The sequence below is a fragment of the Juglans regia genome, chromosome 8 (genome assembly GCF_001411555.2).
Source record: "Juglans regia cultivar Chandler chromosome 8, Walnut 2.0, whole genome shotgun sequence".
In the NCBI taxonomy this organism is placed as follows: Eukaryota; Viridiplantae; Streptophyta; class Magnoliopsida; order Fagales; family Juglandaceae; genus Juglans; species Juglans regia.
In genome coordinates this window covers 10,060,115-10,075,186 of record NC_049908.1, presented here as the reverse complement: position 1 = coordinate 10,075,186, position 15,072 = coordinate 10,060,115, and the positions used below count along the sequence as shown (strand labels likewise).

Genomic DNA, 15,072 nt, shown 5'->3' with positions numbered 1-15,072 from the left:
GTCTACTCATATACAATTAGATTTTGGATTTTGGATTTGATACAACCTGAAACCAACTTGAAAACATGAAATACCAATCCTAGATTGAACTGAAGTCCTAGTTGTTAACTTTCTAGTCATAGCCAACTTTAGAGTGAGATAAAATTCTTCTGAAGAAACCACGAGCCACCTCTATCATACTCCCTAGATGGTGGCGGCTCCCCCTCTCTATGCAACCACCCACAAGGCGTAAAGGACCTCTCTCGAGGTGGCTCACGATCACTCGAAGTGATCTCTAGATTTCACTTGATCAACTAGAGAGATCACTTTTCTCTTTCATTTTTTTTTTTTTTTTGTATTGACACTATATTTTGGGCATACGTCCAGCTTGATTGATCATAATCTGACAAATAATCGACATGTTATAATCTTTCATTAGCATCATATCGCAAAGTTGATAGAGGATTAGTTTGTGATACGGAAATTACAATTGGGAGTAAAATTTCAATATTTATTTTTCCCACTAGAGACCACTTTATCAACTCAGAAGGGATGAGCTTTTAGCTAGCACATGGTGGTAACATCCTTTCTAGATCGTACATTTGTAGAAATGAAGAGATGAGATTTTTGTGTATATGAAAAATCAAAGAGCAACTAACATGCATATATGTACACACACACACACACACACACACATATATATGTATGTATGTATGTATTGTTGTAAACCACCTCAAAATTTAGAAGGATGTTCAGGCCTTAGGGCAATGCGGGACATCCATGTCACCAGCAACTTTTCTTCGTCTTGTGGCATTTGGGCATATCTCCAAGCACGGCTCCTTAAGGGAGATATCATCTTCAGGCAATGGAGGAAGAACCCCAAATCTAAACTGCCATGTTAGAGCCACAAAAGAATCAGTAAGACTGGAGATGTTGCACCTTGTGGAAAGATAACAGTTTAGTCAGACAATCAAATTGCTCGATATCCTGGAAGAAACATAGTGAACTTCTCCTTGGTTCTGCTGTCGAGAATGGATTCATTGCATTGATAAATTAGAATGTAAAATCCAAACAACAGAAATTTTTTATAGAGGCACAAATCAATCCACTCGTTTTCATTGAATGGGGGGGGACAAGAAGGTTGGAATTAAAGAGATAAATGTGGGATTACCTGACAACTGTAATCAATAAAGTTTGGTTCCATTAGTAAGGGAACTCCCATGTAATCCTTGAAGAAAGCCTAGAGCAACAACAAAATGTTCAGATCACAAATTTTCAAACCTGATAAATGCAGGCAATAAAAGGAAGATAAAAGGGAAGAAATTGCATAAAAAGAAATTTGAAAGCCACTCACTTGTGTTGGAAGCTTACAAGTATTGATACAAATCCCTACACATTTGCTTTCCTCTAAATATTTGCATCTTTCTACAAACACCTATATCAAAGACCAACTCACATTTACTGAGGATCACTATTTCATACAAATGTCGATGAAATATAAGTTTTGAATATACTGTCTTATAAGATGAAATAACTGGGAAGATAGAGTCATCACCCCACTTCTGCATGAGGTTCCATCGGGTAGATCGACAGAATTAATAGTGCATGTGCCCATGAGCCATTGACAACTGAGTGCAGTCACCCTTGCTTTAATAGAGAATGAAAGATTTAAGGCCCTTTTCAGATTTTTGAGCATATAGTTTGATTAAGGGAATGTAAATCAGCTCTAAGAAGCAAATACCCACACGGAGTTTAACTCACCTACCATAGTTGCTGCTATTTTGCCTCCTCCAATAGGGGCTATGAGGATTCGATAAAGCTCCAGCAGAAATGGAGGAAATAGTGATATCAGTATTCTTACCTGCCATTTGCCAACGACACATATAGTGAATTGCTTTATCCTCTACTTATTGCACACTTAAAACTACTTACCTGCATGCACAGGTATATACAGAAACATGGACATATACATATACATACTACAAATGCATCAATTTGTTGAGATGAGATTTGATACCGACTACATATAATAAGCATGTTCAGGTATATGTTTTGGTGTAGGATAACTAAAAACTAGACAAAACAAAAGAAAACATCAAAAACCAAAAATACCAGCCAACTACTGGATTAGCAGACTTTAAGGCAGAAAATTGCGGAGATCTTCAGATGGGAACATTCAAATAAGTTGGATTCTTTACCAGCTCATAAAAAAACCACTGATCCCACAATGGACTCAGCAATGGAATCCCACTCGACCGTATAGAGAATAAGGGATTCACCATTGCTGTAGACAGAAGAACAACGAATTGAACATGACAGGACTATGGGAAGGGAAGTCTGACCTAGATATTGATTCGAACGAACGACTAATCTACAAAAGTTGTTGAAATCTCCCAAGGACTTTATTTGCTTAAGAGATTTGATGGCAGTTTCAATCTCTGATTCTATGATACCAACGTCGGGTGATAAGGATTTTTTGAAATCAAAGTCGCTCCCCTAACAGCCGATGCCAACATAACCGAGATCACATAAACCTAAGATATGAGCATTGCCATCAAACAACCTTTCAAAATTATCCCTGGCCACTAGAATTATAGAATCATACCTGGAGTTGACTAAACTATTGGAAGAGAAAAATTAAAACCAGTTGGACGGATTGAGCTCTTGACAAAGGTAGACAAGGATCTGGTATTTTCTACTCATAAGTCCTTTTATTCTCAACTTCCTGATGGCCCAACAAAAGAAAGCAACCAAGGCAGTCACTCCTCCACATGCATTTGATTTTAATTCTAGACATTTTTGGAGAAGGCACTTTTCTATTCTAATAAGATCTGTTCTATCAATTTTACATTGTAAAACACTCTAAAACCAAGAATTTGGTCCAATAACATAATAAGACGAAATGCTCTGCAGGTCAGGCTCTTTTTGCACATTAGGCATGCAGAGAAGGATGCTATCACTTCTTTTCTAATATGTGTATGATTTTCATGCAATTATGTAATCTATGTGACCAGTTTATTGCTGGACAGCATAAAAGGACTGTACGGAGTATAATTGAACTTATATAATGAGAACTACCGCTGCTTCTTTAGTATCAGAATTGGTCCTGCCCCTCATCATAAGTCGATTCGCAACTTCAATTAGTCCCTCATAGCCCGGCTTCTCCGAATCCCATCCCACCTCCTGTTTTTCCACTTCAAGAGCTATATCATATACAATATAAATAAAACAACTATAAGCACATCTAGATGTAGAACTACACATGTACGTAGACTCAAACAAACAAGGCAATTGGCATTAGAACCTACCCTTTCCTTTGGGATTGAGTTATATATATATATATAGATAATGGTTTAAGGTGGTGTGTTAGAGAATCCCCAATGTTACAGAACACGAAAATCAACAATAACTGTATGGCATGGTTGGGATGGATTAAGAGAAGCACCTGCACCATTTTGTTACGGAACAAATTGAGGAACAAATCATCCAAGACTCCAGGCTTGTAGTTATCGGGCTTTGCTGCAGTATATCCATCTTGTATCTGAAAATTATTTTGGATAACTTAGAAAGAAAAAACCGATAGGTTTGAGAGAGAGAGAGAGAGAGAGAGAGAGAGAACTCACCGGTTTAGAATCGAAAGAAGAGCATAGAACTCGAAAGGCATGTTTTTGGGGAAGAGATTGTGGTTGGAAAAGAGGGTTTGAGGGGGCAGAAGAAATGGTAAGGGGACGAAGAAGAGCCAGTGGCTTCATTCCTTCAATGTCTGTACGTGTGTTTAAAGCTATCTTCTTCTGTTACTGTTCTTCCAGGCTCCAAGTAGATAGGACTGGACTCCACTGACATTCTAACGGAACGAGCTTTCCGATTCATCGTGTCCACGCACAATATTTATTTTTATTTTTTAATTTTATTTTTTATAAATTAATTAAATTCTTTTATTCATTATCTATAAATTACAAATTTTATAACAGAAAAAAAATAAAAAATTTATATATATTACATTATGTGTAATATGAAGATGATGAATAAAATTTTTCAATACATTACATTAGTATCCCTTTAAAATTACAAAAAATCTACTCAACCTCCTACTATTCACACAACCTCCACACTTCACATTATTTTTAATTTTTATTATTTTTTTCTTTTATTAAATATTTATTATATGAATAATGAATAAACTCAAAAAAAAATTTTAAAAAAATATTAAAAAATATAAAGATTTAAAAAAAAAGTGATGTGTGGAGGTTAGGGAGGTTGTGTAGCATTGCTCAAAAGTCCTAAATGGTTGATGGTTTCTTTTACACCGAAATGCACCGTTTTGATCCCTTCCACTGAAACGCAAGCTTTTGCTCTGCTTACCGTTTTGGCCAAGTTTGTTTTGATAACCTATTATTGTAGGAAAAATGATAAATACATGATATTTTTTGTGATATATTTTATAATTATATTTAAAAATAAAAAATATTATTATAAAATTATTATAAAAATTATTGTGTGTATATCATTACTCTTTTAAATATCTCGATAATTATTTAATTTACAAAACAGCAAAAGTATACAAATAATTCTTATCTCTTGAGTTTTAACTTAAGAATGTCATATTTTAATAAAAAAAAAAACTAAGATGTCACTTTTTAATTGTTTAATTTTACGACTCAAAGTTAATGTTAGTTTGAGTTAGAAAGTTTAAAAAGTAAAGCTCCTTTAAATAAAAACTTACATGTTTGGTAATTTTATAAAAAATATTTTTAGAATCTAAAAATAATTGAAAAAATTCATGATTGTAAGGACTTGTATGAACCATCCCTATTTAGAGATTGGAGATTCTATATAAACTAACTCCAAAACATCAAATTGAAGATTTTATTGAAAAACTCATGCTACATTTTTAAAAAGTTACCGTAACAAATTTAAAACGTGGTTTAGATGTTTGTTTACCAAATGGTAAGTAGTTTTATTTCCCATTATAATTTTAAGAGCTTTGCTACACAACCTCCACCACACTCCACATTCTATACTTTTTTAAATTTTTAATATTTTTTTAAAATTTTTTTTTTGTTTATTCTTTTTAAATTATTTTAAATTTTTTATTCATTATTCATATAATAAATATTTAATAAAAGAAAAAAATAATAAAAATTAAAAATAATGTGGAGTGTGGAGGTTGTGTGAATAGTAAGAGGTTGAGTAGATTTTTTGTTAAGAGAAATACTACACAATCTCTTAATCTCTACATATCATATTTTTTTTAAATTTTTTAAATTTTTAATATTTAATTTTTAATTTTTTTGAGTTTATTTTTTTAAATTAATTAATTTATTTTATTTATTATTTATATATTAAATATTTAATAAAAAAAATTAAAAATAATGTGTTACGTGGAAATTGTGTGAATTGTAAGAAGATGCAGATTGTTTTTTGTATGTTTAAACCCTACGCAAATTGAGAGAGAGAGAGAGAGAGAGAGAGAGAGAGGAATCAGGAGTCTGACGAGAATGATTCGGAGCCGTCCTAGACCAGCCGTCGCAAGGCTGATGAGACATTTTTGCAGGGTTTCCGAGACGGAGACCGAGAGAAAACCGGAGCGACTGTACCGGAGACTATCGGCCTTGGGAGCCACCGGAGGGAGCGTCTCAGAGACTTTAAAACAGTACCTCAGGGAAGGCAATTCCGTTGATAAATACAACCTCGAGAGATGCATTAAGGCGCTCCGCAAGTACCGCAGGTTCCAGCACGCCCTCGAGGTTTCCTTCCATCCCTGTCTCGATCAATGTTATCAAATCTTAATCCCCAACATCCACAAAATTTAAGATTATGGAACTTTATCAATTTTTTGCTTAACTTGTTCTACTAATCATTTTTTGTTTGTTTCTAGACAAATGCGCTATGGTTTTTTGTGGAAGTACAACCTCGTGAGTGTTAGTGGTTGATATATCATAACTTTGCCAAAACCGATCTTCGGAAGGTTTTGGTCTCACAAACGTTTTTGTCCCTAACGATTTTATGTCAAATGTTGTTAATCGAGATTTTCATATTTTAAGGAACCATAACCTCTGTCAAATGTGGCTAGAAAACTACTTTCCAAAGAACAGTAATTAGAAAATTTCAGTTTAGATTATGGATTGAATTCTGAGTAATCCATATAAGTATATGGCATATAAGACATGTAGCGGACACAACACAGTTTTTTTTTTTTTTTTTTTTTTTTTTTTTTTTTTTTTTTTTTTTTTTTTTTTAAAAGAGGACGGAGTCCCAATTTTATTGATTGCCCTCACTTTTGGCGGAGGAAAACCGTGGTTACAATCACGACACCTGGGAGGTACAAAAACCTAAATCTAAAAAAAGAGTACCCAAGCATCAAAACAAGTGTAACTATATAGGGTACAAGCCTAAAGAAATATATATAACCTACTTCCGAGAAAGCCAAAGAGGGAAACCTGCAAAAAACCAAGAAAACAAGAACAAAGAGACGCAAATACCAAGATATCAAAATTAGACAAGCAAAAAACACAAAACAAACCTGGCAAGAGGCTCATGATATCCTCAGATAGGGCATACCCAATTTGTCCATGCGGAGAAGACCCCTTAACAGGCTAGGCAACATGTGAATATCAGACCAATCAGAGTTCAAACCTTCAGCCCCACACTTAGCTAGAAAGTCAGCCACGACATTGCCTTCACGAAAAATGTGTGTTACTGTATACTCCAAGCTATTAAGATGTCCTTGTAAATCTTCCCAAAAGTCTTCTAAATACCAAATGGGGCACTTATTCTTAACAATCCAATTGACCACCAGTTGGGAGTCAGTCTCTATTTGAACACGATAAAATCCAAGCGCGTGACATCTGCGAACACCTTCCAATAAGCTGCTGAGTTCTGCAAAATTATTGGTACCTAAACCCAATGGAACAGAGTAAGCCAGAAGTAATCTACCATCCTCATCCCGAATAACACCCCCAGCACCAGAGGTTCCAGGGTTCCCGAAACTACTTCCATCGGTATTGAGTTTTACCCAGCCCCGAGGGGGCCGGTGCCATTTTACCACCCGGACCCTCTTGGGCTTAGGGAACAAGACTGGAATTTCCAGTCTATGCAAAATATTCATGTCCTGGGCGGAAAGAGAACTCACTTTCATGATCTGGTCCATGATGCGCTGGAGCCAAATTTTAATAGCGTGCCAAACCGACTCTTTTGAGTGAGCCTTATCTTCATATCGGGCTTTACAGCGCCTCTCCCAAAGTTTCCAGGAAATAATGGAGGGCAGAAGGCCAAATATGGTTCTAACCTGTGAAGACTTACCCGCACGACGAAACCAAAAATTAGTTTGATCCTTCCAAGTGTAGAAAGGGGCCATATGAACCCCTAGATGAGTGGCCGCTAGACGCCAAATGTGTCTAGCGAAATCTCCCGTGCAGAGCACATGGTTCAGGTCCTCAGTATGACCCTTTTGACAGCAATTACATTTAGAGGCCATTGAAACACCCACCATACTAATATTCTTGTCAACACTGAGGCAGTTATTAGTAGCCTTCCACATCATGATAGAAATCTTCTTGGGAAGATTAGTATGCCATATCCACTGAGCCCAGGGTAAATGGGGCGCCCGAACCCTTATACAGTCCCAGGCACTCTTAGTAGTAAAATTGCCTTCATTATCCTTCAACCAAACAAGCACATCTTCACCCTCCTTCTGTCTAGCAAAAAACTCATACAGATCATTGGCTTTCTGATGGCCCACTAATCTGTTCAGAAGAGAAATATCCCACCCATTCTCAATACGGCACTCATTTATCTTAATCAAAGGTTGTTCAGTCACAGGAAATTGAGCATAGAGAGGGCCTTCGTTGTCCCAATTGTCATACCAAAAGGAGATATTACCTTCCTTCACAATCCATTTGGAGCTATTCATCACCTCCGGAATACTACGGACAATAGATTTCCAAAAGCGGGTCCCTTTAGTAGGCTCAAGGAGGGATAAGTGATTTCCTTTAACATATTTACCTCTAAAAAATTCCGCCCAAAGAGAGTTGCCCTTAATAAGATCCAGGCAAGTTTCATGTGTAAGGCTCTCTGAACATCCCCAAAGTCCCTAATACCCAAACCACCTTCGTCCGTAGGCGTACATATGTGTTTCCAAGAAATCCATTTCCTCCTACTCTTGCCTCCCGATTCACCCCAAAAGAAAGAGCTTATGAGTTTATTCAGGCTACGTATCACCACTTTAGGGACATCTAAAACCGCCAGCAGGTGGGTGGCCATGCTAGATAAAACATGACGCAGCAGAATAGTTCTACCACCAGCAGAGAGAATCTTCATCTTCCATCCTGCAATCTTCTTGTTCACTTTGCCCAGTAAGTCGCCAAAATCGCAAGCCTTTAGCCTACCATCCACAATAGGCACCCCCAGGTACTTAAAAGGAAAAGAACCCTCGGTAAACCCAGTAGAGCAGAGAAGAGCATGTTTCCTAGAGACAGAAATTTTCTTAGAGAAAAAAATAGCACTCTTCTCTTTACTGAGCACTTGACCAGTCCACTCCTCATATTTGTTCAAAACTTCCATCAAAGCTCTCATACTTCTTTTTCCACCATTTGCAAAGATAACTATATCATCTGCATACATAAGGTGAGAGATAATCGGGGTCCCTCTAGCTTGAACAAATTGACCAATTTTACCTGTCTCAAAGGAATTCTTAAGGAGACGAGAGAACACCTCTTGCATTATTATGAAAAGGTAAGGCGATAAGGGGTCACCTTGTCAAGAGTTAATCAGGTCACAAACATTAGGAGAGAACCCAAAGCTAAACAGAACATGTAATAAAAAATTCCAGTCTACTCGATCATAAGCCTTAGACATGTCAAGCTTAACCAGAACATTGCCCCCAATGGATTTCCTATGAATAGAGTGGACCATTTCCTGAGTTAATCTGATATTCTCAAAGATACTGCGGCCTGGAATAAAAGCCCCTTGCTCCTTCGATATCATTCTAGGGAGCAAACTAGTCATACGAGCCACAATGATTTTTGAACAAATTTTGTATACCACGGAGCAAAGGCTAATGGGCCGAAAGTTATCAAAGCCAGAGGGCTTATCCACCTTCGGAATTAGCACAATATAAGATGCAGTGAAATTTTTTGGGAGCATATGGCTATGAAAAAATTCAACAATGGCTGAAAGGAGATCATCTTTAACCAAGTCCCAACAAACTCTGAAAAAACCTGATCCAAAACCATCTGGCCCTGGGCTACTATCAATGGGAATAGAGAATAGAGCATCCTTTACTTCCTCTATGGAAGGATCTCTACCAATAGTCAAGTTATCCTCATTAGTAATAATGGGAGAGATCAAGTCACTCAAATTCGGAAGAACACGAGAACTACTCTGACCCAGAAATTCCTGAAAATGATCAACAGCAGCTGTATGAATGTCAAGAGGGGACTGTAAGACCCTACCATCTGACATACTCATCTCCTGAACTCTTTTATGCAGTTTGGCCTTTAAGAAAGCATGAAAGAATTTAGAGTTCTGGTCCCCATCTTTCAACCAGTTTTTCTTTGCCATATGAGCAAGCCTAGTGTCCTCTCTACCCAACCAAGTTGAAAGTTCCAACTTGGATGCTAATAGGTCAGAGTCGTCCTCGGCATTAAAAGAGACTTGAAGACGGCTTTCCAGATAATCAATACGAGCCTCTAGACCCTTGATTATGATGTTAGTCCTACCAAAAACACTCTTATTCCACTCTTTTAAAGCCACCTTAACCCTTTTTAATTTAGAGGAAAGGTTGATTAAACCGTGCCCTAGGCCCTCACGTTTCCACACTCCATCCACAAAACTATAGAAATCCAAATGATCAGTCCACATATATTGAAAGCGGAAAGGACTAGGACCATACCTGAATAAGTTCTCCCCCATTTGAATAACCAACGGGGAGTGATCCGAAGTAGAGCGCGCCAAAACCTGGTAAGACACATTAGGAAAAGAATTAAGAAAATTAGTATCAATAAAACATCTGTCTAACCTGGCCCAACTGCGCGCTTGACCCCCTTGACCATTGCACCAGGTCATATTCGGGCCTTTGGAGCACATCTCTAAAAGACCACAGGTTTGAATGCACTGGTTGAATTCTTCCATGGCTACAAAAGGACGAGGACGCCCACCTCTTCTTTCTGATTCGTCCTTAATGATATTAAAGTCCCCACAGAGAACCCAAGGAATTCTGGCAGTCCCCATATTTTCCAAATCCGCCCAAAGCTCTCTTCTATCATTACGGTTGCACTTTGCATATATAATAGATAGTAGAAACGTATGACCATTCTCCTCTACTTTCACAGTAATAAACTGATTAGACCCCGCCACCCACTGTATCGAAACCAGTGAATTCCACATCAACCAAATTTTACCACCATGCACCTCATTTGTGACAAAACAATTGCAACTAAATCTTCCTAAGAATGACGGGATTCTATCCTCTAACAAAAAGGGCTCAGCTAAAGCTATGATATTAGGGCTAAATTGCTTAATAATTTTCCTCAACCTCCTATAAGAAGTGCCTACTCCTCTAATATTCCAAAAAATAATAGGACTGATCATAATTTAAATTTGGAAGGACGAATTACCACTCTGGTAGCGCCCCTTTTCTGGCCTGTTTTTCTGGGGTTGTTGGAGCCCTCAGAGTCTGTGCAGTATTCCTTGCGCATATCATCCTTGATTTTGTCTCTCTCACTCTCGTGATCAGAATGGGAAAATAGTATCTCATCCCTTCTTTCCTCTTCATGTGCAACCATAAACGTCTCATTAACACTGACTGCTAAGGATCTTGCATTTTTCTTCTTCGATTTCCTCTTTAGGCTTATCAGAGGATTCTCCCATTCTTCGCCCGACTCAGTGACTTCGCTCACAACTGGATTAATGGCTTCTGTGCTAACCTCTTGTGGGTCTGGTAGGGGATATGTAGATTTAACGATTTGCAGGCTCTCTTGCTCAATTAAAACTTTCCCTATGTCCTCAACAACTTGCTCTTCTATTGATTGTGTGGAGGGGGCAGGAAACTTCTCTGGTAGATCATCATTCAATTGGACCACAACGCTGTCCTGACCTTGATCTGTAGCTACAGTGTGCCCTGTTGTTCCACTACACTCCTGGTTATTAACTCTATTCGCCCCTTTAAGCTCGCTACTTTCTTCTTCTTCTTCTTCTACTTCATGCAGGTTGTGTGTGGCATGCTGCACTTTTTCTTGTTCGCCTCCCTTCTCCTGAAAAACTAGTTGGCCCCCTGTTCCATTGTCTGTATTATTCTCATTTTTCGAAGACCCTCCTGCTTCATTCTCATCCATCTGATTTTTCCCAACTTCTAGTTCTGTCTTGGATTCTGCTGAAGATCCTTTCTTGACCCAGACTTGGTTCCCAGTCCCTTTCTTGGTATGGTCTTTACCAATGCGGCATGTCTTAGAATTATGGCCCTGTTGGTGGCAATTGCAGCAGTAAGCAGGTAATGTTTCATAGACCACTTCTTGTCTCCTGCTGTGAGGTAGTCCTGGACATCCAAGCCAGAAGTGAGTAATTGGATCTCGGGAGGCATCGACCTCTAAACAAATCCTTGCTCCATCAGTTCTTGTAGCGCATGTGGTCGGGTTGTCTCTCCGAATGAACTTTCCAATCGGCGCCGTTATCATTTTTAATACCGAAGCATGGTAAAAGTGCGGGGGGAGTCCAGGCAAGAAAACCCACACAGGCACGCATGGTGACTCATATTCCTCTGTGTAATCTGGAGACCATGCAAAAGGCCTATAGCAGACGCCATTGATCTCACATGACTCTCTGGACAGAGCTTTGTTAAAATCCTCTTCTTTCGACATCCTGATGAACACATTTCTAGAATTTTGCATTGCCGAGACTACAGGACAGCAGGATAAACCCCATCGACTACTGATGAAAGACCTTATAGAGTCAAGTGAGGGTCTCTGACGGAGGAACTTCAGAACAATGGAAAATCGAAATGGCCTTGCAGTGGCCTCTGTTTCCTCTGCAGAGAAAATAAAGCATATTTCCCCTTCTATTATCTTCGGTGGCCTAAGCACAACCTCCACTTCAGGCAATGGTTGAGGTGCTGCGAAGACATCAGCAAAGGTGCGGCGACCTGCCACCGGTGGCTCTACGTCCGCCATGTAGCCCCTCCCACGAACGGTTCCAGCACGAGCAGTTCCTTGCACGAGCAGTGGCTTGCTGTTCAGTCACTGGCCATAGCCCGGAGTTTAGAGCCGATCAGCGTGCCAGAGGACCCTCGGCGAGGGCGCCTGAGCCCGGCGAGGCGGTCTGAAGCGGCGGTGCGCAGCCACGCGCCGGACAGAGATCGGTGAGGGAGAACTGTGATCGGACTGGGGGGTGGTCAACGCGCCGGAAGACCCACGGCGGGGTCGCCTAAGCCGGGCGAGTCTTTCTGTGTCGGCGGTGAGCCGCCACTCGCCGGACAGGGGCGGCGATCGGGATACTCTCTCCTCAACGGTTCCTCTCTCCTCAACGGGCGTAACGTACTGGGGGGAGGCTGATCAAAGCGCCGGAAGACCCACGGAGAGGTCGCCTGAGCCGGGCGAGTCTTTCTGTGCCGGCGGTGAGCCGCCACTCGCCGGACAGGGGCGGCGATCGGGAGTCTCTCTCCTCAACGGATCCTCTCTCCTCAACGGGCGTATTGATGTACACAGCGTTTCTCTCTCCTCACGTATCCGAGGAAGATATGGTTTTTCAACACAGTTTTGAATCGTATTCTATTATCATTCCTAGTCTTAGCTTAGTAGTTGATGCCATCCAAACTATTGGGATGTTTTTCTTGGTGACTGAATGTAATATCATTGCACTTTCTTTGGGCGAAAATATGCCTATCTTGAAATGAAAGGCAAACTCTTTTTTTATGATTGTTTATTCTGGTTTAACTTAGTGGTTCTTTTATATTAACGAAGTCACCATGGGCTTTTGTCGGTCTTTTTTTTTTTTAATCTTCGCGTTCAGAAGAAATATCCTAATCAGTTTTGACTTTGATGCAGATAATGGAATGGATGGAGGCCAAGGAATTCACATACTACTCTAAAGACCATGCATTGCGTTTAGATCTTATATCGAAGACAAAAGGTATCCCTGCAGCTGAGGAATACTTCAGTGGTCTTCCGCCCACTGGGAAGAACCGACTAACTTATGGAGCCCTTCTGAACTGCTATTGCAAGGAAGTGATGGAAGACAAGGCATTAGCTCTCTTTAAGGAGATGGATGAGTTGAACTTTGTTTCATCTGATTTGGCTTTTAACAGTCTTATGTCTCTATATATGAGAACAAACCAACCAGAGAAAGTGCCTCCCCTAGTACAAGAAATGAAGCGGAGGAGTATTCCACTGAGCATATTTACTCGTAATGTATGGATGAATAGTTATGCGTTGTTGAATGATATTGAGGGGGTAGAAAGAGTTCTGAAGGAAGACGAAAGCAAATGCGACTGGACAACATATAGTAATTTGGCTGCAATCTATGTCAAGGCTGGCCTTTTTGAGAAAGCTCAGTTAGCTCTTAAAAAGCTGGAGGAAAATATGAAACCCCCAAAGCGTGAGGCTTACCATTTTCTGATTAGCTTGTATGCAGGTACTAATAATTTAGGTGAGGTAAATCGGGTATGGAAATCCCTAAAGTCGGTTTTTCGGACAACTAACAACATGAGCAATCTGGTTATGCTCCAAGCTCTTCGCAAACTAAAAGATGTTGATGGCTTGACAAAATGCTATAAAGCGTGGGAATCTAGTTGCTTCAGTTACGATGTAAGGTTAGCAAATGTTGTAATAAGTGCGTACCTAAGTCAGGACATGTTCAAAGAAGCAACATTGGTCTTTGACGATGCCGTGAAGAGGTGTAAAGGACCTTTCTTTTTAGCTCGGGAAATGTTCATGGTTTACTTCTTGAAGATCCGTCAGGTGGATTTGGCTCGTAGTTATCTGGAAGCAGCTGTTTCTGAAGAGGACAATGAATGGCGTCCAGCCCCGGCAACAGCCAGTGCCTTTTTAAAGTATTTTGAGGGAGAGAAAGATGTAGATGGAGCTGAAGAGTTTTGCACGACTCTGAAGACTTTTAAGTGTCTCACCTCTAACATCTACCATTTGTTGCTCAAGACTTACATAGCTGCTGGTAAACAGGCTCCCGAGATGCGTCGCCGGTTGAAGGAAGATCACATAGAAATAAGCAGTGACTTAGAAAACTTGCTTGAAAAGGTTTGCCCTGAATAGCCTTTAGTCCCTCTGATCAAATATGGAGACTTCCCTCTTACTTATAATTGAAAAATGGTCCATTTGTTATGAGTAATGCTAGAGAGAAGCCACTATAGCAGTGCACACTTTGCACTCACTGCGTAACTGCTTCTAGTTGATTGTTCCTAACACTCACTTGGAGAGATGTGTGGTCTAGATAATGCCACATCATGTGTGCAAAATAGATACTCCCAACAGTGACTTCTATCTATATTTATTCTTTTTTTATTTAAGTGACGACCACATTACAGAGGAAGAATTTCATTTGTTAATGCTATGAACAATGACATATAAAACTGTTAGTTGTCTTATTGTTTTACTGTAACAAGAAGAAGAAGTGATTGCCATTATCATCTTCACTATTATTTCTCCCCGGTATTTCATCTGAACTTCTTTGCAATCTATAACGGAAAGCAGCTACAAAAATTCTCTATTATGGGCTAGATATTTTCTTTTGTATACATCCAGCGTACTTGGTTACGTCTACTGATATTAATAAATTTTTACTTATAAAAAAAAAAATTATTTCCATACATAGGAAGGAAGACCAGGGAAGGAAGATCTTCTGCATAAACACACTTTTTTATCCTTATTTCCAGATGACATGAATGATGATTTGAAAATCTCATTCAATGATGATAAGCCTTGCACAGATTAATTTTTGACCCATTTGTATGGTGCTTGTACAATAACTATGCCAAGCCTAAACACAGAAGTGGCCTTCTCTATCCTATACAAGCACTTTTAAACAGATAATAAAAGGCAATCTATCTTTTTATTTAACTGATCAAAGCAATGCCAGCATCAATGTGTC

The 15,072-nt window shown here is 39.3% G+C and overlaps 2 protein-coding genes across 4 annotated transcripts; one reads left to right on the top strand and one right to left on the bottom strand.

The window, feature by feature from the left end:
- Positions 1-476: 476 nt before the first annotated feature.
- LOC108992120 (beta-carotene isomerase D27, chloroplastic) lies at positions 477-3,822 on the bottom strand. 3 transcript variants are annotated; one of them, XM_018966583.2, is made up of 8 exons: positions 3,603-3,822; positions 3,425-3,520; positions 3,058-3,162; positions 1,741-1,840; positions 1,535-1,626; positions 1,334-1,414; positions 1,151-1,219; positions 477-869 (listed from the first exon to the last, which is right to left on the bottom strand). In XM_018966583.2, the coding sequence occupies exons 1-8, from the start codon at positions 3,729-3,731 to the stop codon at positions 732-734; spliced, it is 810 nt and encodes a 269-aa protein (XP_018822128.1). In that variant the 5' UTR covers positions 3,732-3,822; the 3' UTR covers positions 477-731. The 3 variants fall into 3 exon arrangements, with proteins under 3 accessions (XP_018822128.1, XP_018822129.1, XP_018822130.1); XM_018966585.2 differs by having other exon boundaries at positions 736-864; XM_018966584.2 differs by lacking the exon at positions 1,535-1,626 and having other exon boundaries at positions 1,745-1,840.
- A 1,577-nt stretch (positions 3,823-5,399) lies between these two features.
- On the top strand, positions 5,400-14,616 carry LOC108992119 (pentatricopeptide repeat-containing protein At1g02370, mitochondrial). The gene is made up of 2 exons (XM_018966582.2): positions 5,400-5,726; positions 13,017-14,616. The coding sequence occupies exons 1-2, from the start codon at positions 5,478-5,480 to the stop codon at positions 14,235-14,237; spliced, it is 1,470 nt and encodes a 489-aa protein (XP_018822127.1). The 5' UTR covers positions 5,400-5,477; the 3' UTR covers positions 14,238-14,616.
- Positions 14,617-15,072: the final 456 nt, after the last annotated feature.